Source organism: Callospermophilus lateralis, chromosome X (assembly GCF_048772815.1).
Source record: "Callospermophilus lateralis isolate mCalLat2 chromosome X, mCalLat2.hap1, whole genome shotgun sequence".
NCBI classification, from domain to species: Eukaryota; Metazoa; Chordata; class Mammalia; order Rodentia; family Sciuridae; genus Callospermophilus; species Callospermophilus lateralis.
In genome coordinates, this window is record NC_135325.1 from 125,611,583 (window position 1) to 125,637,400 (window position 25,818).

General features: G+C 46.1%; 1 protein-coding gene across 3 annotated transcripts; it reads right to left on the reverse strand.

Annotated features, from left to right (window-relative positions):
• Positions 1-15,740: 15,740 nt before the first annotated feature.
• On the reverse strand, positions 15,741-24,737 carry Irak1 (interleukin 1 receptor associated kinase 1). Of its 3 annotated transcripts, XM_077106867.1 has the most exons (14): positions 24,489-24,736; positions 24,240-24,407; positions 23,967-24,098; positions 23,737-23,840; positions 23,358-23,546; positions 23,015-23,079; positions 22,676-22,790; positions 21,752-21,870; positions 20,958-21,165; positions 20,254-20,319; positions 19,092-19,328; positions 18,003-18,393; positions 17,390-17,548; positions 15,741-16,851 (listed from the first exon to the last, which is right to left on the reverse strand). In XM_077106867.1, the coding sequence occupies exons 1-14, from the start codon at positions 24,622-24,624 to the stop codon at positions 16,790-16,792; spliced, it is 2,151 nt and encodes a 716-aa protein (XP_076962982.1). In that variant the 5' UTR covers positions 24,625-24,736; the 3' UTR covers positions 15,741-16,789. The 3 variants fall into 3 exon arrangements, with proteins under 3 accessions (XP_076962982.1, XP_076962983.1, XP_076962984.1); XM_077106868.1 differs by lacking the exon at positions 23,358-23,546 and having other exon boundaries at positions 24,489-24,737; XM_077106869.1 differs by lacking the exons at positions 19,092-19,328; positions 20,254-20,319 and having other exon boundaries at positions 24,489-24,737.
• Positions 24,738-25,818: the final 1,081 nt, after the last annotated feature.

The following is a 25,818-nucleotide window of genomic DNA, read 5'->3' on the forward strand; positions in this document are numbered from 1 at the left end:
TTTAGAGACAGGGTCTCACTGAGTTGCTTAGCACTTTCTGGTTACTGAGGCTGGCTTTGAACTCCAGATCCTCCTGTCTCAGCCTCCCAAGCCCTGGGATTGCAGGCATGTGTCTCCAAGCCGGGCATCGGTAGATTTTTCTATTTGGGTAATCTACAGTCAACAATCACTATTTGGAAAATGGGACTCCCTTCTCCTTTTTGGGGGGTAGGGTACCTAGAGTCAGGGTCTCACTGAATTGTTTACCACTTCACTAAGTTGCTGAGGCTGGCTTTGAACTCACAATCTTCCTGCCTTAGCCTCCCAAACTGCTGGGATTATATGTGTGTGCCACCATGCCTGGCTCTTCTTGGTAGCTTCAAACCTCTGTGCCCAAGTGACCTTCCTGTATCAGCTTACTAAGTACCTGGGATTACAGGCATGCATTGATGTTGTTTTGCAGAAAATATTTATATTTTTGTGCTGCAGTGCATGCTAAACACATGCTCTACTACTAAGATGTAGCACAGTAGAAAATATTTAAACAGTGAAAGATGAACTCATACTAGAAGAAAAATGTGAATGGAATTTTAAACTATCTTGAAAGCTGGGTGTGGTAGTATATGTAATCCCAGTGACTTGGGAAGTTGAGGCAGGAGGATGGCAAGTTCAAGGCCATCCTCAGCAAGTTACAAGATTCTAAGTAACTTAGTGAGATCCTGTCTCTAAATAAAATATAAAAAGGACTGGGTTTCCATCCCCCCAGTTCCCCATCCCCCAAACAAAAACCATGCAAGGACATGGGTTTGTGATAAAAAAAAAAAAATCACTAATAAAGAAATTGGAACCATCTGAACTGATCCTCTGGAGGATAAGTGAAATAATAAAGAACAGTCTTGATTTGTGTCAGTAGACAAATCTGGTAAGGTGCAGAATCATGAGATATTAAACCAGGAATTGGAAGATGAGAAGAAGAGTTCTCCTTACTTTGAACACTTCTGTATTGTTTGGCTTTTTCTCTTAAATGAGTATGTATTTTCAAAAGGAAAGGTGTGTGTGTGTGTGTGTGTGTGTGTGTGTGTGTATTTTTTAATAGGCTCTAAAAATATTCGGGATTGCAGAAAAAAGATTTCAACAGGGTGACTGGGATGGGAGTCTCTTCTGATATGAGGCTGGCTTCTCTCTGGCTTGCTGGCTGCCTTGCTCAATGGTTGCCTTAGAAACAGGCTCAGAGGGGGAGTCAGTTATTCTGGGCAGCCATTAAGGCAGTGACTCAGCAGAAAACCCAACTCAAGAGGGAGGCCTCCATTCACTGTTTCGCTTGCTGACTTTCATTCTCTCCTAGAAAGACAACAACAAGACCACATTTCCAATCTGATATTTGCAATCTTGATGAGAGGATAAAAAATGAAGGTGGTATAAAGAAGTCACCTTCTCTTCCAGTTTGTCACCAGTGAGATCATGGGTCCCTTTCCCTCTGCCCGATTGATTGTCCTTTGGCTCTGCTTAATATGCAGCCTCCACTTACGCAGCTTTATTCTAGACCTGCCTGCTGACAGGGTAAAACAAGCTTCCTTTCATGACGATTTGCTCAATGTTGCTACAGCAACTTGTGGCCTATAGACCACAAGCATGGCTCTTGCAAATTTTTAGAAACCAAACCAAATATCACTAGAGTTGTAGCTGAGTAGGATTCACAAATTCAATTGAGAGAAAAGTGAGGGAACATAAGTTTGATTTGATTTCATTCTTGCATGCTGTGGCCAGATCTGTCTTGGAGGCTAAGCCAAAGGGAAAATTCAACATCTGAGATGAGAAAGACAAAACAAAATGTTTTTATGAAGTGATCCTTGCTCCATGTTCATGTCAACCCACATAGGAGTCGAACACATGCCACCACTGCCTTCCACCAGAGAGACTAGTGCCCAGGGCGCTGGCAATGTGGAGAGAGAGGTTAATGGGAAACATATAAAATTTGGAAGAAGCCAGGCACACTGTTGCATGCCTCTCATACCAGTGACTCAGGAGGCTGAGGCAGCAGGATCAAAAGTTTGAGGAGGTGGGTACAAGGGATTGAACCCAGGGGCACTTTATCACTGAACTATATCTCCAGCCATTTTTTCTTTCTTTCTTCCTTTTTTTTTTTTTTTTTTTTGGTACCCAGGATTGAACCCAGGGTCCCTTAACCACTGAGCCACACCCCCAGCCCTTTTTAATATTTTATTTAGAGACAGAGTCTCACTGAGTTGCTTAGAGACTCACTAACTTGCTGAGTCTGGATTTAAAATTGAGGTCCTCCTGCCACAGCCTCCTGAACCACTGGGATTACAGGTGTGTACCACTACACTCAGGAGGATCACAAGTTTGAGACCAGCCACAGCAACTTTGTGAGACCCTGTGTCAAAATAAAAAATAAAAAGGATTGAGGATGTGGCAATGGTAAAATGCCCCTGCTTTCAATTTCCAGTACCCCCACCCCCCCAAAAAAAATGGATAAAGACAAGAATATTGGTCATTTGGTATTTATTCCATTTCCCCAAGGAAATGGGAAGAATCATAACTTCTATAGACTTGTTTTTTATTTTCTTTTTTGTTGCTGGGGATCAAACTCACGATCTTGCACATGCTAAGCACATGCTCTATCACTGGGCTACACCCCAGTTTGGAGACTTGTAATTCCAGTCATGATAAACTAGTTTATGTCAGACTAACTCATTCAAAAGAGCTGGCCAAAAATTTTACATACAAATATTTGAATCAGGCACTAGAGAGCAGCCAACATAGGCATGCTTATTTCCCCAAAGACAGAGTGAATAGCTTATTTTTTCCTACAAATATTTTTGCAAAATTATTGGCTGAGAATTTCAAACCTGACAAAAACAAGACAAAACACCACAGCAAACCAGATTCAAGGTTTACAACCATGAAGGTGGATAAATACAAAGAAAGCCATACTTAGTCGCATTAAAATTAAACTGCTAAAATCAAAGACAAAGAATTATTAAAAGCTGCAGTGTCTCACACCTGTAATCCCAGCAGCTCAGAGAGGCTGAGGCAGGAGGATTGCAAGTTCAAAGCCAGTCTCAGCAAGTTAGCAAGGTCCTAAGCAACTCAGTGAGACCCTGTCTCTAAATAAAAATTAAAAAAAAAGAATTGTGGGACTGGGGTTGTGGCTCAGTGGCAGAGCTCTTGCCTAGCATGTGTGAGGCACTGGGTTCAATCCTAAGCACCACATAAAAATAAATAAAATAAAGGTTCATTGGCAACTAAAAAAAAAAAAAAAAGAATTGTGTATGTTCAGTGGTAGAGTGCCCTAGGTTCAACCCCTAGTATGGGGTGGTAGGAAGCAGACAGAGGGAAAAAAAGACTAACTTTTGAATAGAAGTTAATGGATGGTGATTGAATGATAACTATATGCTGCAAAACTGCCAATCTAGAATTCTATATCTAGCAAAATTTTCTTTAAAAATGAAGGCAAAATGAATAAATTTTTGGATAATGGTTGAGGCAATAGGTCTGTCTGATATAATGCTAGCTTTTCTGTACAATAAGATATATAACAGGTAGTTCTTCAAACCAAAAGAAAATGATACTATATATCATTTAGTGTGAAGCTCAAAAGAAGCTCAATGCTGGGAGGATCACTTGAGCCCAGGAATTGGAGACCAGCCTGGGCAACACAATGAGATCCCATCTCAAAAAACAATAACAAGGGCTGGGGATGTGGCTCAAGCGGTAGCGCACTTGCCTGGCATGCGTGAGGCCCGGGTTCGATCCTCAGACCACATACAAACAAACATGTTGTGTCTGCTGAAAACTAAAAAGTAAATATTAAAATTCTCTATAAAAAATTTTAAAACCAAATAACACCCTCCTCTACAATAACCCCACACCTACTGGGATGGGTATAATAAAAAAGATGGATAATAACTGCTGGTGAGGACATGGAAAATCAGAACACACTCACTGCTTGTGGAAATGGAAAATGGTGCTGCCACTTGGGAGACAGTTTGAAAGATCCTCAAAATGTTACCTGTGGGATGAGGCTATAGCTTAGTGGTAAAGCACATGCTTAGCATGTGTGAGGTCTTGGGTTCCAGTCCAGCACTACCAAAATATACAAACAAGCTGATGTGTAATCCTGGCTATTCAGGAGCCTGAAGTACGAGGATCACAAGTACAAGGCCAGCCTGGGCAATTTAGTGAGGCCCTGTCTCAAAATTTTAAAAAGGGTGTGGATAGGGGTATGGCTTAGTGGTGGAACAGCAGTGAGGCCCTGGGTGCAATCTCCAGTGGCACAGACATACACACACAGATGGCTATTATGTTATGAATTTTTTACCAGAATACAAAAATGATACACACACAATAAGATGTAAGTGGATAAACACACAAACATGGTCAGGCTGGATTGCAGGGGGAAACCAAACCAAAACAAAACAATATGCTGCTTCAAAGAGTCACATTTTATTAAAAAAAACCAGCTTTATTGAGGTATAACTGGCATAAAATCAACTGCATGTATTCAAGTGTACAGCTTGAAAATTTTACCTGACACACCATCACAGTAATCAAGGGATTGCACATGTTCACCTCATGCCTCCATCACCCTTTCCTTTGCCCCATCCCCTCCCACCTATCTACTTCCAGGTACCCACTAATCAGCTTTCTGTCACTAAGATAAGATGGCACTCCTGAGAACGTTATAGATGGGGAATCACACACTTGTCTGCCTTATTTCATGCAGCAGTTATCTGAGTTCAATAGTTCATCCCTTGGCTGGGGTTGTAGCTCAGTGGTAGAGCACTTACCTACCATGTGTGAGGCACTGGGTTCAATCCTCAGCACCACATACGAATAAATAAATAAAATTTATTTATATATGCTGGACTGGAACCCAAGACCTCACACATGCTAAGCATGTGCTTTACCACTAAGCTATAGCCTTATCCCACAGGTAACATTGCCGCAGTCTGGCTGGGCACAATTCAGGAGCCACTTGTCAAAAGAAACGAACTTTATTTTTAGAACCACACACCAAACCACACAGCTCCTCAGGATAAAAACTTCAGAGCCCAACTGCCACCACCGGCTTCCCACAAGCCTCTCAACCTCCCCCACTCCTCCTGCTCTTGAGGCCCATTGGCTGGGTTGTGTGGGCGGAGCCAAGAAAAGTCCCCCAATGAGCAGCTCCGTGGACTGAAAGGTTGGGGAAACAGCCCAATGAGCATCACCGCAGAGGAGCCAATCAGTTGGCAGCTAGAAGTATGCTGGGGCCGCTGTGAGCCAATCATCAGCTGGTAGCTGGAAGTTTGCTGGGGCCCCTTCGGCTGTGGCTCTCAACATAAGATTTTGAGGATCTTTCAACAACTAAAAATATTTTTAAAAAACCAGTTCATCTCTGCTAGTTATGGAAGCATATGCTAGGAATCCCAGCAACTCCGGAGGCTGGGGCAAGAGGATGGCAAATTGGAGGCCAGCCTTAGCAACTTAGCAAGACATTGCCTCAAAATTAAAAAAAATAAAAAGGGCTAGAGATGTGGCTCAGTGGTTAAGTGCCTCTTGGTTCAATCCCTGGTTCCAAAGGGTAAAATATCATCCCTTTTTGTTGTATATTCAATTTATTTATCTATTTACTTGGTCATGTGGGTTGTTTCCACTGTTTGGCCATTGTGAATAAAGCTGCTATGACCATTCAGGTATAAGCCAATATGTAGATGCAATTCTCTTGGGTGAATATCTAGGAGTAGAATTGTTGCATACCATGTGTGTCTAATATTTTAAGACACTGCACATTGCACCATTTTACATCTCCTCAACAGCATAAGAGGGTTCCAAATGCTCTCCAATTTCTATGAAAATACAAAGAGCCTAAGACAACCTTGAAGAACAAATCAGAGGCCTCATCATTAACAGAAATCACAACTTACTAGTCAACAGAACAACGAAAGCATGAACAGAAAAGAGGACAAATTGGACTTCATTAAAATTAAGAAGTGTTCATCAAAACTCATTGTTGGCTGTAAGGAAAAGAGACCCTAATTAAACAACGAGCAAAATATTTATATATTTTAACAGAAAAGCCAAAAAGCAAACAAATTGACACTCAACATCATTAGTCATTGGGGAAATGCAAATTGAAACCACAGTGAGTCAAATTAGAACTAACCATACCAAGAGTTTATGAAGATGTGGAGCAACTGGAACCGTCATGTGCTGCTGGAGATGTGTAGATTGGTACAGCAGCTCTGGAAAATGTTGGGCAGGATATACCAAAGTTGGCCCAGCAAATCTACTCCCAGGGATATATACCTATGTGCTTTCTATTTTTATTTAATTTTTTTACAGTACTGGAGATGGAACCCTAGACAAGCACTCACCATTGAGCTACAACACTACACCCAGTTTTGTGTATGTGCTGCTGTGCCACATCAAGTCAATCTAGCCAAGCTGAAACTCCATTTTCCAGAATTCCCTTCCCCATGTGGCTCCTGGTTAGGTTGGGCCATAGGTAACATTTTATGCTGTCAAAGCTTGTGGAGGGCCACCTGCAGCTCCCCCAGCTCTCACTGGATCTTGTGCGTCAGATGTCTCGAAATGCTACACCAACAAAGAGAAATAATGAATGTGTGCATCAAGACATGCACAGAAATGCTCACAGCAGCTTTATTTATACGAGCCTCAAACATTCATTCACTGGAATGCTACCCAGGAATGAAAAACCATGAACTACTTCTACTTACAATATCAAGGCTGGGTTCAAAACACTACGTGATGAAAGAAGCCAGACGCGGGAGTCCAAAATGCATGATCCCATTCATATGGAATACAAGAAAATGTGAAACTAAGGGCTGGGAATGAGGCTCACTGCTACAATGCCTGCCTAGCATGTGTGAGACCCTGGGTTCCATCCCCAGCACTGCAAAAACAAACAAACAAACGTGAAACTGATATTTTTTTTGGGGGGGGGGATTATCGGGCATTGGACCCAGGGCCTCACACATGCGAGGCAGGCACTGTAGTACTGAGCTATAACTCTCAGCCCTTTAAAAAAAATAATGATTTTTATTTGTACTAAATTATGGCTCAAATACACAATAATTAAAACATATATTATAATGGAAACTATAACTCACACATTATACATATTGAAACATAAATTGTTGAGTATTAATTTTCTTTTTCCTACTTCACTGCTTATTTGATTTAGAAATGGAAAATTACTCCTTTTCTTCCGTACCAAGATGGCTCTGTCTAGTTGTATATTTTACCTTGGCTCAGCATTAAATACTTTAGAGGGGAGTTTTATTTAGTTTAATTTAGAAAACAGCTATTCACAACTATAAGTACATATGGATAGTATAAAATCTTTGCACAATATTTTTTATGAGTGTTTTTTAAAAATATTTTTTAGATATTGATGAACCTTTATTTTATTCATTTATTTATATGTGGTACTGAGGATCGAACCCAATGCCTCATACATGCTAAGCAAGTGCTCTACCACTGAGCCACAACTTCAGCCCCTGTACAATATTTTTAACATTAAGAAAACAACTGCACAGAGATATTTGAAAAATTGTAGCATTCTAGAAATTCCATTTAGTTTAGCAATTCAGAAATTTCCATCTGAAGGTCTTTGTTCACATTTAAATTGAGGGCTATGGTTGTAGCTCAGCGGCAGAGTGCTTACCTTGCATGCGCATGTGTCAGGCCCTGGGTTTGATACTCAGCACCACATAGAAATAAAAAAATAAAAATAAAGATATTGTGTCTATGGGCTGGGGATATAGCTCAGTTGGTAGAGTGCTTGCCTTGCATGCACAAGGCCCTGGGTTCAATCCCCAGCACCACAAAAAAATCATCTAAAGATATTGTGTCTATCTACAACTAAAAAATTTTAAAAAATAAATTAACTGAGAGAGCTTATTTTACTAAAATTGAATGGCACCTGGGTATAGTGGCACATGCCTATAAACTCAGTAGCTCAGGAGGCTAAGGCAGGAGGATCTTGAGTACAAAGCCAGCCTCAGCAATGGTGAGGCCCTAAGCAACTCAGTGAGACCCTGTCTCTAAATAAAATACAAAATAGGGCTGGGATGTGGCTCAGTGGTCAGGTGCCCCTCAGTTCAATCCCTAGTATCCAAAAACAAAAACCAAAAAGAAAAAAACTTGAACGGCAGCTCATATTTTAGGGGTACCGAAGATTGAAACCAGGGGCGCTTACTCACTGAGCCACATCCCCAGAGCTTTTTTTTTTTTTTTTTTTTTTTGAGACAAGTTCTTGCTAAGTTGCTGAGGCTGGTCTCAAACTTGCAATCCTCCTGCCTCAGGCTCCCAAGTTGCTGGGATTATAGGCATGTGCTACCATACTGGGCCATGGCTCATTTTTTTTTTTTAAAGACAGAGAGAGAGAGAGAGAGAGAGAGAGAAATTTTTAATTTTTAATATTTATTTTTTAGTTTTTGGTGGACACAACATCTTTATTTTTATGTGGTGCTGAGGATTGAACCCAGGCCGCACGCATGCCAGGCGAGCGCATTACGGATTGAGCCACATGCCCAGCCCCCATGGCTCATTTTTATAAACCTTAAAATCAGAGAATATTTTCTGGAATTCTGTCTCAACTTCAGTATTTTGGGGAGAGTAGTTCAAGACTTAATTATTACTTCTAGAAACCATTTCTATCAGGGGAACGTAAAGCAATATTTCTTTGTCAAAGGAGTTTCCCAGGGCTGGGGTTGTGGTTCAGTGGTAGAGCACTTGCCTAGCATGGGTGAGGCACTGGGTTCAAACCCCAGCACCACATAAAAAATAAAATAAAGATATCGTGTGCACCTATAACTAAAAAAAAATAAATATTAAAAAGAGTTTCCCCAAAACATCTTTTTTACTTAAAATGGTACATTAAATCATTTGTAACTATTTGAGAATGTCCTCTCACAATATAGAGATGAATTTTAACAACAACCAAAAAGGCCATGACTTAACATCCCTTAAACTCTTTTGAGCTGAAGCAAGGAGTTTTTCCAAGATGGCATAAACAAATCGATCTCTTTCAACCTTTGGTTTTTGTATGTTCGGGCTGAATTACATCGACTCATATTCCATATTTACCCAGTCATCTGCAAGGGACTAGGGCTTACACACCTGCTGTGGAAGAAGCACTTGGTACTTCAAAATCTGATCCAGTCTCGGCATCAGCTGTTGTAATGGCAGGAAATGCTGCTCCTTTCTGTGCTATAATAAGCTGCTTTCTAATTTCTAGAGTCACATAGCCTGTACCATTAAAAACTGTCACTTATGGTCTTCCAAACACTGGAAGAGAGTCTTTCAGTGGAAGAAATTAAGTACTCTGCTACATTGTTTATCACAAAATATCAGAAAGCCCTGTGACTTTGATCAGTTCCAATTCAGTGTTGTGAAACATATTACCCTCCCTGACATTACACTGGATTATATGAACTTTATTTCTAGTTTGAGAAGAAATGTATTCTGTAGAAGCTCTCAAAACATCAATCTTCCCAGCAAGGACCAAGGGCCAAGACAAGGTCTCACAAAGTTGGAGGCTATCCCTAAACTTGCAATCCTTCTGCCTCAGCGTCCCTAGTAGCTGGGATTACAGGTGTGCCCCACAGCATCAGGCTAATCTATGTGCTTGTAGCAAAGATAATGGTTATCTCACATGAGGGATTATTTTAGTCTGTTTTCTGTTGCTATAACAGAATACTTGAGAATGGGTGATTTATAAAGAAAAGAAGTTTATTTTGGCTCACAGTTCTGAAGGCTGGAAGTCCACAAGTATGGTGCCAGTGTCAGGCAAGGAACTCAAGCTGTTTTATTTCATGGTGGAAAAACAAAAGGGTCACATGGTGAATGAAAGAGGAAGCAAAAGAGAGCCAAGGAAACCAAATTTGATTTCATAATTTATTCTCATAATAACTAGGCTCTTCTCATGAGAACTAACTCATTCCCTCAAGAATGGAATTAATCCCTTTAAATACTCTTTTTTTTTTTTTTTTTTTTTTTGGAGCTGGGGTTGGGGATCAAACCCAGGTCCTTACATGTGCTAGATAAGAACTCTGCCATTGACCTCCATCCCCAGTTCTTTGTATTTTTTAAAAAATATTTATTTCTTAGTTGTAGTTGGACACAATATCTTTATTCCATTCATTTATTTTTATGTGGTGCTGAGGATCGAACCCAGGGTCCCGCAAATGCTAGGCAAGCACTTTACTGCTGAGCCACAACCTCAGCACCCCCAGCTCTTTGTATTTCGACGCATGTTCTCACTGTTGCCCAGGCTGGCCTTGAACTTGTCATTTTCCTGCGTCTGCCTCCTGAGTTGCTGTGATCACAGGCATGCACCACCACAGTGCCTGGCTAAAGTTACATTCTGTCATTCAAGTTTATAGTGGCAGTGAGACATCAAAGAGGATTATGTCCAGCATGTCTGGAAACATGGGCCAAAAGGCCAGAGAATTAACCACTGGAGATGTAATTTGGGAATGATCAATATAAAAATGGTCTTTAGAGGTTTGAGAATGAGTGAGGAATTAGCATAGGTAGCAAATATAGCCCAAGCACCTGGAGGGACAGGTACTTTATAGAGGTTGGGTAGAGGAGAGCCACCAAAGCACACTGAGAAAGAACAGGAGAGTTCAATATCAGACATATCACAAGAAGAGAGCAGAGAGGAGATGAACACTCATGTTGAATGTTGCTGACATAAGATAGTCAAGCTGGGCACAGTGGTGTACACCAGTGATCACAGCTACTCGGGAGGCTGAACTAGGAGGTTCTCATGTTTGAGGCCAGCCTGGGAAACTCACCGAGACCCTGTCTTAAAATTAATTAAAAGTAAAAACTGCTAGGGATGTAGCTCAGTGGTAGAGTGCCCCTGGGTTCAATCTCCAGCACTACAAAATACATACATACATGAAGACAAGAAATGGACAAACTGCATCTGGCGACATGAAGATCACTGGTATCATGGTCAAACATGAATTTGGTAGAGTGGTAAGGGTAGGAGCTATATTAGAAGGAGTAAGAGGGAATGGGAAGAAGTGAGAAAACAGAATTATTTTCAGAAGTTTGGCTATAAAGAGGAACAGAGAATTGGGGTTGTGGTTGGAGGTGGGTGTTTGGTCAAAGGAGTTTTTCTTTCTTCTTCAGGAATGGAAGCTATCATACATGTTAGATGAAAATAGATTCAGGAGTGAGGCAGAAACAGATCATATAGGAGAAAGATGCAGTGACCTTAGGAGTGAAGAAGTTCTCAGGAAAGAGGAGGAACTTACTATTCTGGCCATGACAAAATAATTGATACCAGTTGTAAACAAGTAAAAAAAAAAAAGCTGGGCATAATATTTTAAACAACAATTTTCAGATATCAGACAACAGATAGCACAGGACTATGATAAGAAGGAAACTCTGGGTTTCTAGCTAGAGGCACTTTCCAGACCACGGTACAGGAAGGGGGTTCCTGGCAGAACAGGGAGTCTTACTGATTCATTAACACTAACAAGCCAGTAGTGTAGAAAGGAGAAAACCAGAAACACTTGATAAACTGCTAAGGAACAGAGGAAAGAAGTAACAAGGAATGGATGGGACAAACACAAAATAATAAGTTGAAAAACTTTAAGCCCAACTTTTAAATGTAAATGGATTAAACAGACCAATGAAAAGGCAGACATTATCAGACTTTTTTAAGAAGTAATATTGAGCCAGGCTCAGTAGTACACACCTATAATCCCAGAGGATCAGGAGGCTGAGGAAGAAGGATCGCAATTCAAGGCCAGCCTTAGCAATTTAGCAAGGCCCTAAGCAACTTAGCAAGAACTTGTCTCAAAATAAAAAATATAAGGGTTGGGGTTGTGGCTCAGTGGCAGAGCAGTTGCCTAGCATGTGTGAGGCACTGGGTATCATTCTCAGCACCACATATCAATAAATAAAATAAACATCCATTGGCATTTAAAAAAAATCTTAAAGAATAAAAATGGGGCTGGGGATGTGGCTCAGTGGTTAAACACCCCTGCATTCAATCCCCAGGACCAAAAACCAAACAAACAACCCCCCCCAAAACAAACAAACAAACACAAATAAACAAAAAAAGAAAATGGAAAAAGTTTATACCATGAAAAAAACTAAGCATAAGAAAGTTGAACTATGGGGCTGGGATTGTGGCTCAGCGGTAGAGTACTTCCCTAGCATGTGCGAGGCCCTGGGTTTGATCCTCTGCACCACATAAAAATAAATAAAATAAATAAAGATTATTGTGTTTTTCTACAACTAAAAAAACATTTAAAAAGAGAAAGCTGAACTACCTTTCTTTATATGTTTATACTGAAGAAAGCAGACTTCAGAAGGCATATTACCAGAAATCAAGAGAGCATTTCATAATAATAAAAGGGTCAATTTATCAAAAACATGTGACAATTACAAATGCTTATACACTCAATAAAAGAATTTCAAAATACATGAAGCAAAATCTGGTAGAACTGAAGGAAGAAAGATGAATACACATATATAGAACATTCTACCTGACTGCAGAATATATACTTTTAAAAAATATACATGGAATATTCACCCAATTGAACTACATGTTAGGCCACAAAACAAGTCTCAATAAAATAGAATAAATTCTCTGCCTCAATGGATTAAATTAGCAACAAACAGCAAAATGATAATCTGAAAAATCTCCAAATATAGTTGGCCCTCTGTATCCATGGGTCCAGATCCATGGATTCAACCAACCATGGATGGAAAATATTCAAATAATTGCATCTGTACAGAATGCACAGAATTTTTGTCATTATTCCATAAACAATAAGGTATAACTATTTACACAGCATTTACATTGATAAGTTATTATAAGTAATTTAGAGATGATTTCAAGGATGTATATGGATTCCATGCAAATATTGTGCCACTTAATGCAAGGAACTTGGAAACAAGGATCTTGGAAACAACTCCCTGCAGATACCAAGGGACAACTGTATTAGAAAATTAACACATTTCTAAGTAAGTCACTGATTAAAGGAGAAATTAGAAAACAGTATGAACTGAATGCTTACAAAAATATGACATCCAAATGTATTGAATGTAGCTAAAGCTGTGCTAAAATGGAAATATATAAGACAGGCATGGTGGTGCACACCTGAAGTCCCAGAGGCTTGGGAGACAGAGGCAGTAAGATCGCAAGTCTGAGCCAGCCTTGGCAATTTAGTGAGGCCCTAAACAACTTAGTGAGACTGTGACTTAAAATAATAAATAAAAAGGGCTGAGGATGTGGCTTAGTGGTAAATTGCTCCCAGGTCCAATCCTCAGCACCCCCACCGCCACCGCCCTATACAAGAAAGAAAGCAGATATGGTGGTGCATGCCTGTGTCCCAGTTACTTGGGAGTTGAGGCAGGAGGATCACTTGAGCCCAGGAGTTTGAGCCCAGCTTGGGCAGTATACTAAGAACCCCCTCAATGCAAAAGAAGAAGGAAGAAGGAAGGAGGAGGGGGAGGAGAAGAAGGAAGAGACTTAAAATTAGTGACTTAAATGCAATATTTTAGGAAGCTGGAAAAAGATGAGCAAATTATATCTAAAATAAGCAAAAGAAAGGAACTGTTCAAGAGTGAAAATCCAGGGCTGGGGATATAGCTCAGTTGGTAGAGTGCTTGCCTTGCATGCACAAGGCCCTGGGTTCAATCCCCAGCACACATACACACACACACAAAGAATAAGAATCAACAAAATAGAAAGTGGATGAATAATACAGAAAAATCAACAAAACACCAAAAATCAGGTCTTTGAGATTATCAATAAATTGATAAGCCTTTATTTAGGTTGATCAAGAAAAAAGGAAGCTGAGTGCAGTGGTGTGCACTCTGTAGTCCCAGAGACTGGGGAGGCTGAGAGAAAAGGAGTGCTTGAGGTCAGAAAAAAAAAACCAGACACATTACCAATCCAATATATAGAATGATGGGGGTCACTACAGATCCTACACAGTTAAAGGATGAAAAAAGGGTATTAATACTATGGTTTTTAAAATAAAGTCATAGTAACTTTATGTTAAATTAAATGAAATGGACAAATTCCTTAACAGACACAAATGATCAAAACTGACACTAGAAGAACCAGAAATTCTGAATGGCCTAATATGTAATTAAAGAAACAGAATTTGTAATGAAAAGCTTTCCTGAAGCTTTCCTAGAGGTATATCTCAGTGATAGAGCCTAGCAGGCATAAGACCCTGGGTTCTATCCCCAGCACTAGAAAGAAACTAAAACAGCCAAAATGACAGCAACAAAAACCTCAAAACAAAACAAAAGACATTTCCACAACAACAACTTCAGGTGCAACTGGCTTCACTTATGAATCTATCAAACATTTAAAGATGGGGCTGGGGATGTGGCTCAAGCGGTAGCGCGCTCGCCTGGCATGCGTGCGGCCCGGGTTCAATCCTCAGCACCACATACAAAGAAAGATGTTGTATCCGCCGATAACTAAAAAATAAATATTAAAAATTCTCTCTCTCTCTCTCCTCTCTCACTCTCTTTAAAAAAAAACATTTAAAGAATAAATAACATTAAATATGTATAAGAACACAAGAGAATTATCTCAGCTACTCTAGAGGCTGAGGCAGGAGGATTGCAAGTTCAAGGCCAGCCTGGGCTACTTGGTGAGACCCTGTCTCAAAAAATAAAAGCTGGGGGTCTAGCTCAGTGGTAAAGCACTTGCCTAGCATGCACAAGGCCTGGGTTCTATCCCCAGCACACAAAACAAAATGGGAGAGAATGATTTCCAGTTTATTCTATGAGGCCCTGAGAGGAAAACCAGAAAAAAAGATATTACTAGACATGAAGACCAATAGCTTTTATGAACATAGATACAGAGTTTTCAACGATCATTTATAATAAGAAAATTCTCAAATATCTAGGACAAAATGATAAAATTCATCTATGCCAGTCCTATGGCTACCATCATAATTAGTGGTGAAAAACAACACTTAGCATCTAAGACTGAAAACAAGACAAGGATGTCCACTTTTACCCTTTGTATTCAACATTTGACTAGAGGCCCTAGCCAGTGTACTAAGTCAAGAAAAAGAACTGAGGTATATAGATTGTAAAGGAAGAAGTAAAACTGTCTTTACTTGCCGATTAAATGGTTGTACATATAGATTCTCCCAAGGTATTTATCCCCAAAGTACTAGAACTGGTAAGTGAATTTAACTAGAGTCGGAATATATGACCCATATATAAAACTCAACTGTATTTATATTATCAATGAACAACTAGTAAATGAAATGAAGGTACTACTTACGATGAAATAACAAACCATGAACTAGCCAGGTGCAGTGGTGCACACCTGCAATCCCTGCGGCTTGGGAGGCTGAGGCAGGGGGATCATGAATTCAAAGCCAGCCTCAGCAACTTAGCAAGGTGCTAAGCAACTTAGTGAGACCCTGTCTCTAAATAAAATACAAAATAGGGCTGGGGATGTGGCTCAGTGTCCTTGAATTCAATCCCCAGTACCCGCTCAGAAAAATCATGAACTATGTGAGGAAAAACTTAATGAGGTTAAAGTATGAAGGTGCAGCACTGTGGACCTATTCCCAATCTGAGCCTGGCTACCTGGGAGTAGAAACAAGAGCCTCCACAGGATGAGCAGCCTGGAGTTTGGGCTGGAAACTCAAGAACCCTGAGACGTGACGTGCTAGAAAGCTCAAGGCTTTCAGAGCAAGAAATTGTACAAATATAGCCAGGTATTGAAAGGTAAGTTTTTATTATGCAAGGACAACTTGGACTTCACCAATGCCTAGCTTTATGGGGGCATGTAGTGTGACTCATGATTGTGAACACAAAATCACTGTAAGCCTGTGCTACAGCCCTGGGCTACTTTTGAAGAGGACATTTAGTTGCACAAAACCTGACTTGCTTTTAAAAATGTGAGTCACATTTTCTTTTTCCCCAAAATATTGCTCTTCCCTTTCTGCCTCATGCCCAACTTCCTGCTTACTTGGGGCTTTTGTCTGGGTGACACAGGGCTTAGCCTTGCCAGACCTTGGTTAGTAGCCTCTGCCACGATCAGTGCCTGGGCCTGAGGCTGACACTTTGGTCTCTGGAGTCTGACTGGGCTTGGAGCCCATCTGCGGTGCCTAGGAGTGGTCTGGCTAGCAGGTGGTCACATTAGGCTAGCTCATGGCTCTCCAGATCAGCATGCAGACACGAGCCCAAGGCAGGGGGCACTGCTGGATTCTCTGGGATTTTAGAACTCTCTTGCCTCTACTAGTGGACTGAACCACAAGATAGCCATACTTTCCTTTCCAAATTACAAGTGACTGGGAGGGCCCCAGGCCTCACCGGCTCTGTTGTGTAGAATGGCTGCTTTTCCTCAGAATTTTAGGAAAGTCCAGAGATGGGTTAAGGGCTGCTGCAGATGCCCTGCCTAGCTCAAGGGAGCCAGCTCCCAATGCACCAGCAGTCCCACTTGACTTTGGCCACTAGCCTGTTCAGCTGGCAGCCTTTAAATATGCACCAGCCCACCCCTTAGATGATATCTGCTTGCCTCGCCCCCAAGTGATGGACTGAAGGAAGGCTTCCGAGATGTTTTGTCCTATCAATGGCTTCCAGCAGCCCTCCTGGCTCTGCCTCTGCCCACACCCCCTGAGCTGCAGGGGCCACCACCCATTCTTCCCTGCCACGACAGGTCCCCACCCCTGCTGCCTATAGGCTGCTGAGAGGGTCATGTGCAATGAGAACTTCCAACCATGAGAACTTTGACTTCTGAGTCGGGGGATCTGCCCAGGTGGACAAATCAGCTCTGAAATTCGTCACTCTCTTCAGGTCCCTGTCTGTTTTCATGTTCCAGGTCCAAGCCTAGGAAGAGGAAAAACTACTTAGCAAACAGGGGCAGGCTCCCTGTCTGCTTGAAGCCCTGGCTTGAAGGCTGGGCCATGCTTCCTTCTCAGCTCCTGGGGCACTCTCTGGAATCAATTGAGGGCTTTTATTTCTAAGCAGCTCTTCAAATAGTCCCTGGAGTGGAAAATTCCTGCTGGGGCTTCATATTTTCTTATAGCAAGGGGAACTGGCATCCTCAGGTTAAGGGAAGGTACTGTCTGTCCTCAGGTGGTGGGGGACCTGGGCCACCAACTTCCTATGGGAGACATGGGGGACAGGCTAGGCTGCTAGCCACCATTAGAAGGAGTGGCCTGCCTGGCCAGCCCACACCCTTGGTGAGTGGAGGCCTTGTCCGTGCAGTCAGAACAAATGCTCTGCTGTTCAGAGTTGGCATGGGGAAGTGCTTCTGTGTACCCTGGAGGTTGGTCATCCAGCTGCAACATGTGGGTAGGGTTGGGAGGGGACTCCCCTGGGGGCTGGATCCTTGGGAAGCTGAGTTGGAAGTGTCCCCAGGTACCTGGGACAGAGCTTGATGACAGCAGCTGCAGGCTGTCCAGGACCCCATCCTCATACAGGGCCAGCTTCTGCACCATTTTCTGTCGGGCTGGGTTGATGATGATCTGCGGTGGCTCGGACGACGATGACGACGATAAGGCAGAGTTGCCCAGGGGTGATCCTGGGGCAGAGATAGCACCCTCTTAGCTGTCCTTAGCAACTCTTAGTGACACTCTAGCCTCACAAGTCTTCCCAGCACCAAGTCTAGCACCCTGCCTCACCAGCCTCAGGACAGAATTCCTTAGCAAACTCTGAAGCCAGGGCTGATGGGACTGTGCCATGGACCCAGCTCTCAGGATAGGCAAAGAGCCCAAACAGCCTTCCTTGTTTTTGGCTTGTAGGAGTGGGGCGGAAAGGGACCTCTGGCTTTCTCTCATCTACAGGGCATGACCAGGGGAGGGAAAGCATGACAGCAACAAACCATTCTCCATGCCCCTGTGGCCTTGAGCTTGCTAAGGACATAGTGAACTGAACTACTTGGCCCCAATTCTTTCCTCTTCTGATGGCCTGGGTGGGGAATATGGGGGATACTGCCAAAGCAGGCATCTGGTCCCTCTTCTGAACACCCCAGCTACCTTCCATGCATGTGGGCCGAAGGCCTGGGCCACTCCCCCAGCTTGACTCTCCAGCGGTGTGCCCCTGAGTACAGCCAGCCTCTTTGAGGGGTGCTGGGCCTGAGGGGCAGCTTGGGGACAAGTGCCAGGAGTGCAGGGCAGCAGAGAGGCTGGATACACTCTCGTCGCTCTCCACAGGCTGGTTGGGGCTTTTCAGGAGCTGCTGGGCAGCCTGGGCTGGGGCTTGTGAGGGCATTGCCAGGGGCTGCCATGGGATACCCCCACTCTGGACACTGCCAGTGGTAGACACATAGGAGTTCTCCTGTGGGGAAGGAGGGCTAGGGTTGACAGCTTCTGGTTCCCAAGTAGGCCCTGCCACTGCTTCCTGCAGCTTCTCCAGCCTCTTGTACACCTATGTGGAGAGAAAGACTCTTAGGACATGCAGAGCCAACCTCCTGGTCAAAGCACATGCCTGCCCTAGGTCATCTAGCACCTACTCTGGGGCTTAGATTGCTGTGGCAGGCCACATACAGCTGCTCTGGGAGCTGCAGGAACCACCAACCCAGCACATCCGACAGCTGGAAAAGCTCTGCCCCTTGCTCCTTTGTTCCTGTCACAAGGAGTGCTGAGAGTCATGGCCACCAAGGCCAAGGACTCTTATTTTTCTTTTTTGCAGTATCCCTAAGCTACACCCTCAGCCTGTTTTATTTTGAGATGGGATCTCACCAAGTTGCTGAGGTCAGCCTCAAACTTGGGATCCTTCTGCCTCAGCCTCCCAAGAACTCTATTTTCAACTGTCACCAGAGGGAAGAGGAGAGAGTACCAAGGAGGGAAGAAAAAAAGGCAGATGCAGTGGCACAGTGTCTCCAGTACGGGACATGGTAAGACTCCTTTCCTTTTATCAGAGACAAGGAATCAAAGCCCCATCCGCAAAGCAGGTCTGCAGAGTTCTTTGGTTCAGTGGATCACTGCTCCAAGTAGAACCAAAGTGCAAGCAAGGGACGTTGGGAGACTTGTCTGTAGAAACAGACCCAGCAGGCACTGTGTTTAGCTTGCTATCCAGTAGGGCTGGCCACCCTCCCCACAGGCAGCTGGATTTCCCAGGGCTACCTGGGTCATGGGGGGTCTCTTCTTGGCCCGCCGGTGCAGGCAGCAGCAAGCCACCTGACCCAGGGCCAGGCCCAGCTGGGGCAGGCACGGCCCAGGTCTGGGGTCCAGGTGCTTCTTATAAATCTGGGCAGCGATGGGAGCAGCCCAGGTATCTGTGGCTGCACCTCCTTGGAGAGTGGTCTGGGTGCTTTTCAGGGCCACTCCGGCCTCTTCAGCCTCATCTTCAATCAGGTCTTTCTGTGGGACAGATACAGTGAGCATGGCTTCTGGGTGGCCAGAACTTCAGCTGGATTCCCCACACTCGTGCACTCAATAGTGTGGTCTTCTTTCTCCAGATTTATTGAACATGCACTGTGTGTCCAGTGCTGCCCCAGGCTCTAGGGATACAATGACAAACAGAACACCCTGGGCCCTACTACACCGAGCCAATTTCTTGACAGGGGAAGACAGACACTAACAAACCTACTGGCTTGTTAGCAAAGCCCATGAGGCCTGAGCAAGAGGTAAAGGAAGGAGAGGTCCAATCTGGTTCACCAGCTTGGCTGGGCTGAGTCCCTGTTGAGAGCCACAATGGATAGAAAGCCCCTACACAGCAGAAGTTTGTAAAAGGAAAAGAGCAAACAGTGGCCAAGCAAGTTCTGGGCCCAGGAATTGTCTGAATGCTGCCTGTATGTTAAGTCTTCTTTGCATACTGGGAAACTGAGGCTCAGCAAGGAGCAGGAATTTGCTTCAAGGCCCGGGTCTCGTGCCTCTCAGCCCCGACACAGTACTCAGTGGGACAGGCAGGAGTGCGGGTGGAGCACTGACCTGCAACTTGTCGGGTAGGGCCTAGGGAAAGGCTTCCTAGTCTGCCCAATTCTCTACCACTGCATTTTCCAGGCCCCTGCCTTCTCTGAGTTCCACTACAGCTCTGGTCCCACAGCACCAAGACTGTCCTCATTCCTGTCCCCAGCCCAGATGGGGTCTATCAGGGCCCACAGAATCTACAGAAGAGACAGGTTTCTCCTTGCAAAGTAAAGGAAGCTGTTCAGGGCCCTGCCCACTTTTAAAGATGAGTCAGCAGCAGCAGCAGCATGCTGGATCATTCACCCTCTGGGGCTGCACCTGTTGATTGCCAGGAGCAGTACCTCCCTCCCTTTCTGCCTTCCCTCAGGAGGCTCACCAGATACTTGGTCCTGGCTCCATGTGTCCTCACAGCCCTCTGGCCAGCCAGGGTCTCCAGCACTACCTAGAGGGCAGGGTGGAGAGTGTTGCCCCACACCGTGGCAGGGAGGTGCTGTGTGCAGAGGAGGCCTCTGGGGTGGGCATGGATCAGGGTTGACAGGGGTGTGGCTCTGGGGTAGGCAGAGGAGGACTGGCTCCCGGCAGGGACAGAGCCAGGTGTTATGGTACCACAGTGTAAGCAATTTGGAGGGCCTGCCTGAGGTAAAAGGATGCAAAATTAAGCCAGGCGTGGTGGTATACACCTGTATCCCAGCTACTTTGGAGGCTGAGGAAGGAGGATTGCCAATTTGAGGCCAGACTCAGCAACTTAGACCCTGTCTCAAAATAAAATGCAAAGGGCTGGGGCATAGCTCAGCAGTAGAGGGCGTGCCTAGCATGCAGCAGGCCCTGGGTCTAATCCTCAGTACCAGAAAAAAAAAAAAAAAGAAAAAAAAAAAAAAGAATACAAAATTACAAACACAAAATCAGGTACAGGGGAAGGAAGGAGACTGTAAGGCAAGGAGTGCTCTGGAGCTGAGGCTTTCTTTGCTCTTTACCTGGATGACCTTTGGCCTTCACACACAATACTCCAGGCCCTCCTACCTTTAGCTACTGGTGGCTTTTCCTTTCCCCCCCAGGCCAGTACACAAGCTAGCAGCTCACCACCCCAAAGCTGAAGGTGTCAGTGTCCACGGCCAGCCGGCCCGTCTTGATGTATTCCTCAGGCAGGTAAGCCAGGGTGCCCCGCACAGTGTGTGTCCGGGCCACAGCACTGCTCTGGCCAGGGTTGGTCCCTGCAAAGCGGCTGAAACGGGCCAGGCCAAAGTCTCCCAGCTTGGGCATCAGTCTCTCATCCAGAAGGACATTAGAACTTGAGGAGGAAAGAGAGGCATCAGCCCAGGCTTGGCCCTGGCCTACTCTGTCCTCCACACCCAAGTGGCCCTGATGAAACTGGACTGGAGGCTGTCAGTCTGGTGCCTTGCCCATGTATGGTGGCTAGCACTGCCTTGTGTGTCCCAGTTGCCTGCTGAGTCCCAGGGTGTCCTTATAACAACTTGGCTTCTGCTCATCAGTGGGGCCCATTGGTGTCCTCATTTCCAAACTTGTGCCATGCAGGGATCCTCAATGACCTGGAACCCCCAGCTGTGAGGTCCCAGGCTGAGCCCATCCCTATATCAGCAGAACTAGGCAAGCTGCCTCTCCCTGGGACACTAGGCAGGGCTCCACAATAAGCAGGGGATAGTGCTTCCCTGACCAAAGGTTCAGTCTCTGCAGCTCTCTCAGGGCCCTCCTCACCTCATATTTTTTAATATTTTTTTAGTTGTTGATAGACCTTTATTTTATTTATTTGTTTGCTTATTTACTTATTTATAAGTGGTGCTGAGAATTGAACCCAGTGCCTCACACATACTAGGCAAGCGCTCTACCACTATGCCACACCCCAGCCCCCTCCTCACCTCTTGATGTCTCCGTGGATTAGGCTGGGGCTGTCCTGATGTAAAAACTGAATGGCCCGGGCTGTGCCCAGAAGGATGTCTAGTCGCTGAGTCCAGGAGAGAGGAGGGCAGGCTTCAGCCTGGGGTGACAAAAGGAGCAAAGATGGGGTCTTGAGGGAGGCTGGTGGCAGTTGTTCCTTGACCCCAACCCTCTACCCACTTGTCACTGTGTGGCCTGGAAGAAGCCAGCCATTCCATTATCTGAGTCTCAGTTTCCCCTTCTGGAAAACAAGGAGCAAAACATCCATGATTTAGTTCACGAATGGGAGGAGAAGCAGCTCCTCTAAGACTCTGCAAGGCACAGTGAGCTGGGAGAGTGGGGGTGTTTCTAGGATTCACAACACACTGTGTGGGACATAGATTTCTGAAGTTTATTCCTTTGTCCTTGGGTGATCACCACCCACCGAACTGGCACCAGTCAGCGGGTTCCAGAGCGTCCATCACTTTGTAGAATCGGCACATGACCCAGGGCGGAACCTCATACAAGGTTCCCCACCCACCCCCAACACAGCCTGAGCGAGAAGGCCAGGAACCTCTTGCCTTGTGTGCGCTTGGCTCTTGTGCCTCATGAGCATGTCACTCAGGCAGGGCCAAGCCTCTGGGCAGCCTGTGCACATGGATCCCCTTTCCTCAAAGGCTATGCTGATAAAATCTTCCAGCTGCTGTGCTTGCATGGAGCAGAAGCTTGAGCCAATAATCCCCCTTTTAGAATAGTAGCCAGGAAGAGGGCACAGGAAAGAGTTCTGCAGAAAGCAGTGATCCACCTTGGGCCAAACCTTGAGCTAGGTGCTATGGAGGAGCTGATAGCCCAGGCCCTATGCTGGTCCTGTCCAGGTGCAAGAATGTTGTGAGTCCCAGCAAATGTGGTAGGTGAGGTGAGCCTACCTGGAAGTGGAGACGGTCTTCTAGGGAGCCATTGGGTAGGAACCCGTAGACAAGGCAGTAGAAGCCACTCTCAGCACAGTAGCCAGCAAAGTCCACAATATTTGGGTGACGAAACCTGTTTGAAAAGGTAAAGCCTGAGCCCTCTGGTTTTCCAGGCTCCACCACTTCCCATCTGGCCAGACTGGGTGGGCAGCCCTTGTTGCACCCTCACTTTGGCTGGCCCTGGCAGGCCTCAGTAGCTAAGGTAGCCATGTCCTATGGTATGCAGTCCTGGTGCCTGATGGGGCCCTGTACAGCTCTCTCCCTCTGCCTTGAGCCAGAGGGACCCCTGAGGCTCACCTTGATAGCTGTTTCACCTCAGTCAGGAAGCTCTGCTTCACCACAGTCCACTCTAGGTCAGACTCCTGCAGCCCGAGGCATAGTGGGAGAAGGGGCAGGGAAAGTAGACAGTATGAGCAACAGCTTGTTAGTCACTTCCAATGCTACCTAACCCAGGCCCAGGACAACAAGGGATGGGGAAGGGTGTGTATGCCCCTTGAACTAGAATCAACACTAAGAGAATTGCTTGGGGGAAGCTTTAGAGTGGGGAGGGACTAGAGCAGTGAGGAGTAGTAGAGGGGAGGGGCTGGAGAAGCAAGGGCCAGAGGACCTTCTAGAGATTTCACCAGGATGCTATACCTACCTCTTTCAGCCTCTTCACGGCATAAGTCGTATTCCTCATCACTGCCTGGTACACACACCCAAAGCCGCCCTCCCCAATCCTGAGCTCCTCAGAGAAGTTGCGGGTTCCCTGGGAAATCTCACAGAGGGGCCAGCAGAATGGGGAGGAGTGGGCCCCCTGCAGTAGGGACACTGTGCTCTTTGGAATTAGCTGTTGGAAGAGACCCTGTGTCATATGAAGTCACTGTGTCCTCCCCTCTGCCCAGGCTGCAAGCTGCCCAAACCCCAACTGCCTTCCAGTTGCCTGGACTTGGCCAACTGGGGCTTTGAGGTGCATCAAAAACTGAGTTCCTTCCTCCTTGTGTAGAATTCTTTCCTGGGGGTGGGCAGGAGACACTTACCTTGGTAGAGGAAGGGGCTGGAGACAGCAGTGGTGGCTGGACAGTAGAAGGGCTTGGAACAGGGAAGAGCTCAGGACCTGAATGAATCTGGGAGCCTGGAAAAGCTTCATAAAGACACCAGTGAGAGGCAGGCAGAGACCCAGAGACAAGTGCCAAGGTCTACAGCCAGGATCACGGTCTAGGTGGCCCTTTCCTCAGGTCCATCAAGCCCCAAACCTAGGTCCTCTTACCTGGGGAGGGGAGGGTGGAGGCTGAGGAATGCAACTTCCGGGGGCTCCAGGCCTCGGCCTTAAAGGTTTCAGAGTTCTTGCTGGGCATCGGAACAGTGGTGCTGGGGGGTGGAAGAGGGGTGGAAGGGTGCCCTGGGATGCCGAGGAGGAAAAGGAAGGTTGAGGCCCAGGTGGGAGTTCTTCTTGTGGTCCCGCCCCCTCGTTGGGCTCCGTGCCTGTGTCCTCCCATGGGTCCCCCATCCCCAGGGTCCCTGGGGGGCTGCGCGCGCTCACAAGACGTGATGATATCCCGTGCGCGCAGCAGCTGCAGGTGCGTGAGGATGTGCACAAGGTCGGCCACGCGCGCGTTGCGGTTGATCCAGGGCCACAGGACGCTGGCGGTGCGCTGCTCGGAGCGCTCGCACAGCCGCAGCTCTGTCTGGTCGCGTACGATCAGGGCCGCTGCGGGGCGGGGGGGGCGTCAGGCATCGACGCCAGGAGCCCGGGCCCCCGCTCCGCCCCCCGCCGGCCGCCACCACCCACCGAACTGGCACCAGTCAGCGGGTTCCAGAGCGTCCATCACTTTGTAGAATCGGCACATGACCCAGGGCGGAACCTCATACAAGAAGTGCTGGGCGCCGGGAACCGCGGGCTCCCCCGGGCCTGGCCCCCCAGCCATTGCCACTGCCGCCGCCGGCCCGGGGCCTCTTGGGGCCACGGCGGGCGCAGGCCTGGGCCTGGGCCGGCCGGGTTCGCGGACACTGACTCACTTCCCCTTCAAGCCGGCCTCGTGCAACGCCCGGCGGGGCGGAAGAGGCGGCGCTCGGGTCCGCCGCCATCTTGCGCCCCGCCGCTGCCGCCGCTGCCCTTGGCCACACGGGGGCGCCTCGCCGCGCCAGAGGGAAGGGGCCCTGGTAGGAAGCGGTCCCCCCCACCCCGGGGTGGCAAGTGAATTGGCCCACCACCACAGACCTTCACCACGGTGTGGTGGGCAGGGTGGACTTTCAGGAGTAGAGGCCCTCTGAATGGGGCTCTGAAGGATGAACGACTCCCATTTCTGGGGACGAAGGTTATGGCAGAGGTACAGGATGTTCCAGAAAGGCGGCTTCTGCCAAGCCTGGTGAACGTCACTGGTAGGCCCAGTTAAGAAGTTTTGGCTTTATTTAGGAGGCAGAGGACATTAGTAGAATTCTAGGCAGGAAGGGGTCAGATGTGTGCCACAGAAAGGCCCCCAGGTTGACTGCTCAGCTGGTGACAGGCGGATGCAGAGAGAACTGTACACCAGGCTACCTCCTGTGCCCTGGATCTCATCTTTCCTACTCCTTCACGAACCTGCACCAGCAATTGTTAGGTCTTGGAAATATCTGCCACATTTCCTTCTTTGCTGGCTCCTCACTAGCACATGAACACATTTAATGTTTCTTCACAACAGGCTTTTGCTCCACTCCCAGCTTCTGCTGTCCCTCCTCTTTTCTGTCACACTTCTGGTCAGTTTGTACCTCTCCCTGTGGGGAAGGCAGGGTCCAGAAACTTTTCCTACCCTCTTTTCTAAAGCTTACATCAGTCAGTCACCAAGACCTATGTGGCTGAGGTCACAACCTATGACCTCAGCCACATAAGTCTCTTTTGCTTATTTCCTCATTTTTTTTTATATTGGATATTGAACCCAGGGGCACTCTACCACAGAGCTACATCCCCAGCCCTTTTCATTTTTGAGATAAGGTCTTGGTAATTTGCTGAAGCTGGCCTCAAACTTGCCATCCTCCTGCCTCAGACTTCTAACACCAGCCCCCCCCCCTTGTGTTCTCCACCCATGGATTTCTCTGGCCACATCTCAGCAGCCACTACTTCCCTAAGGTCTCACTGAATTCTG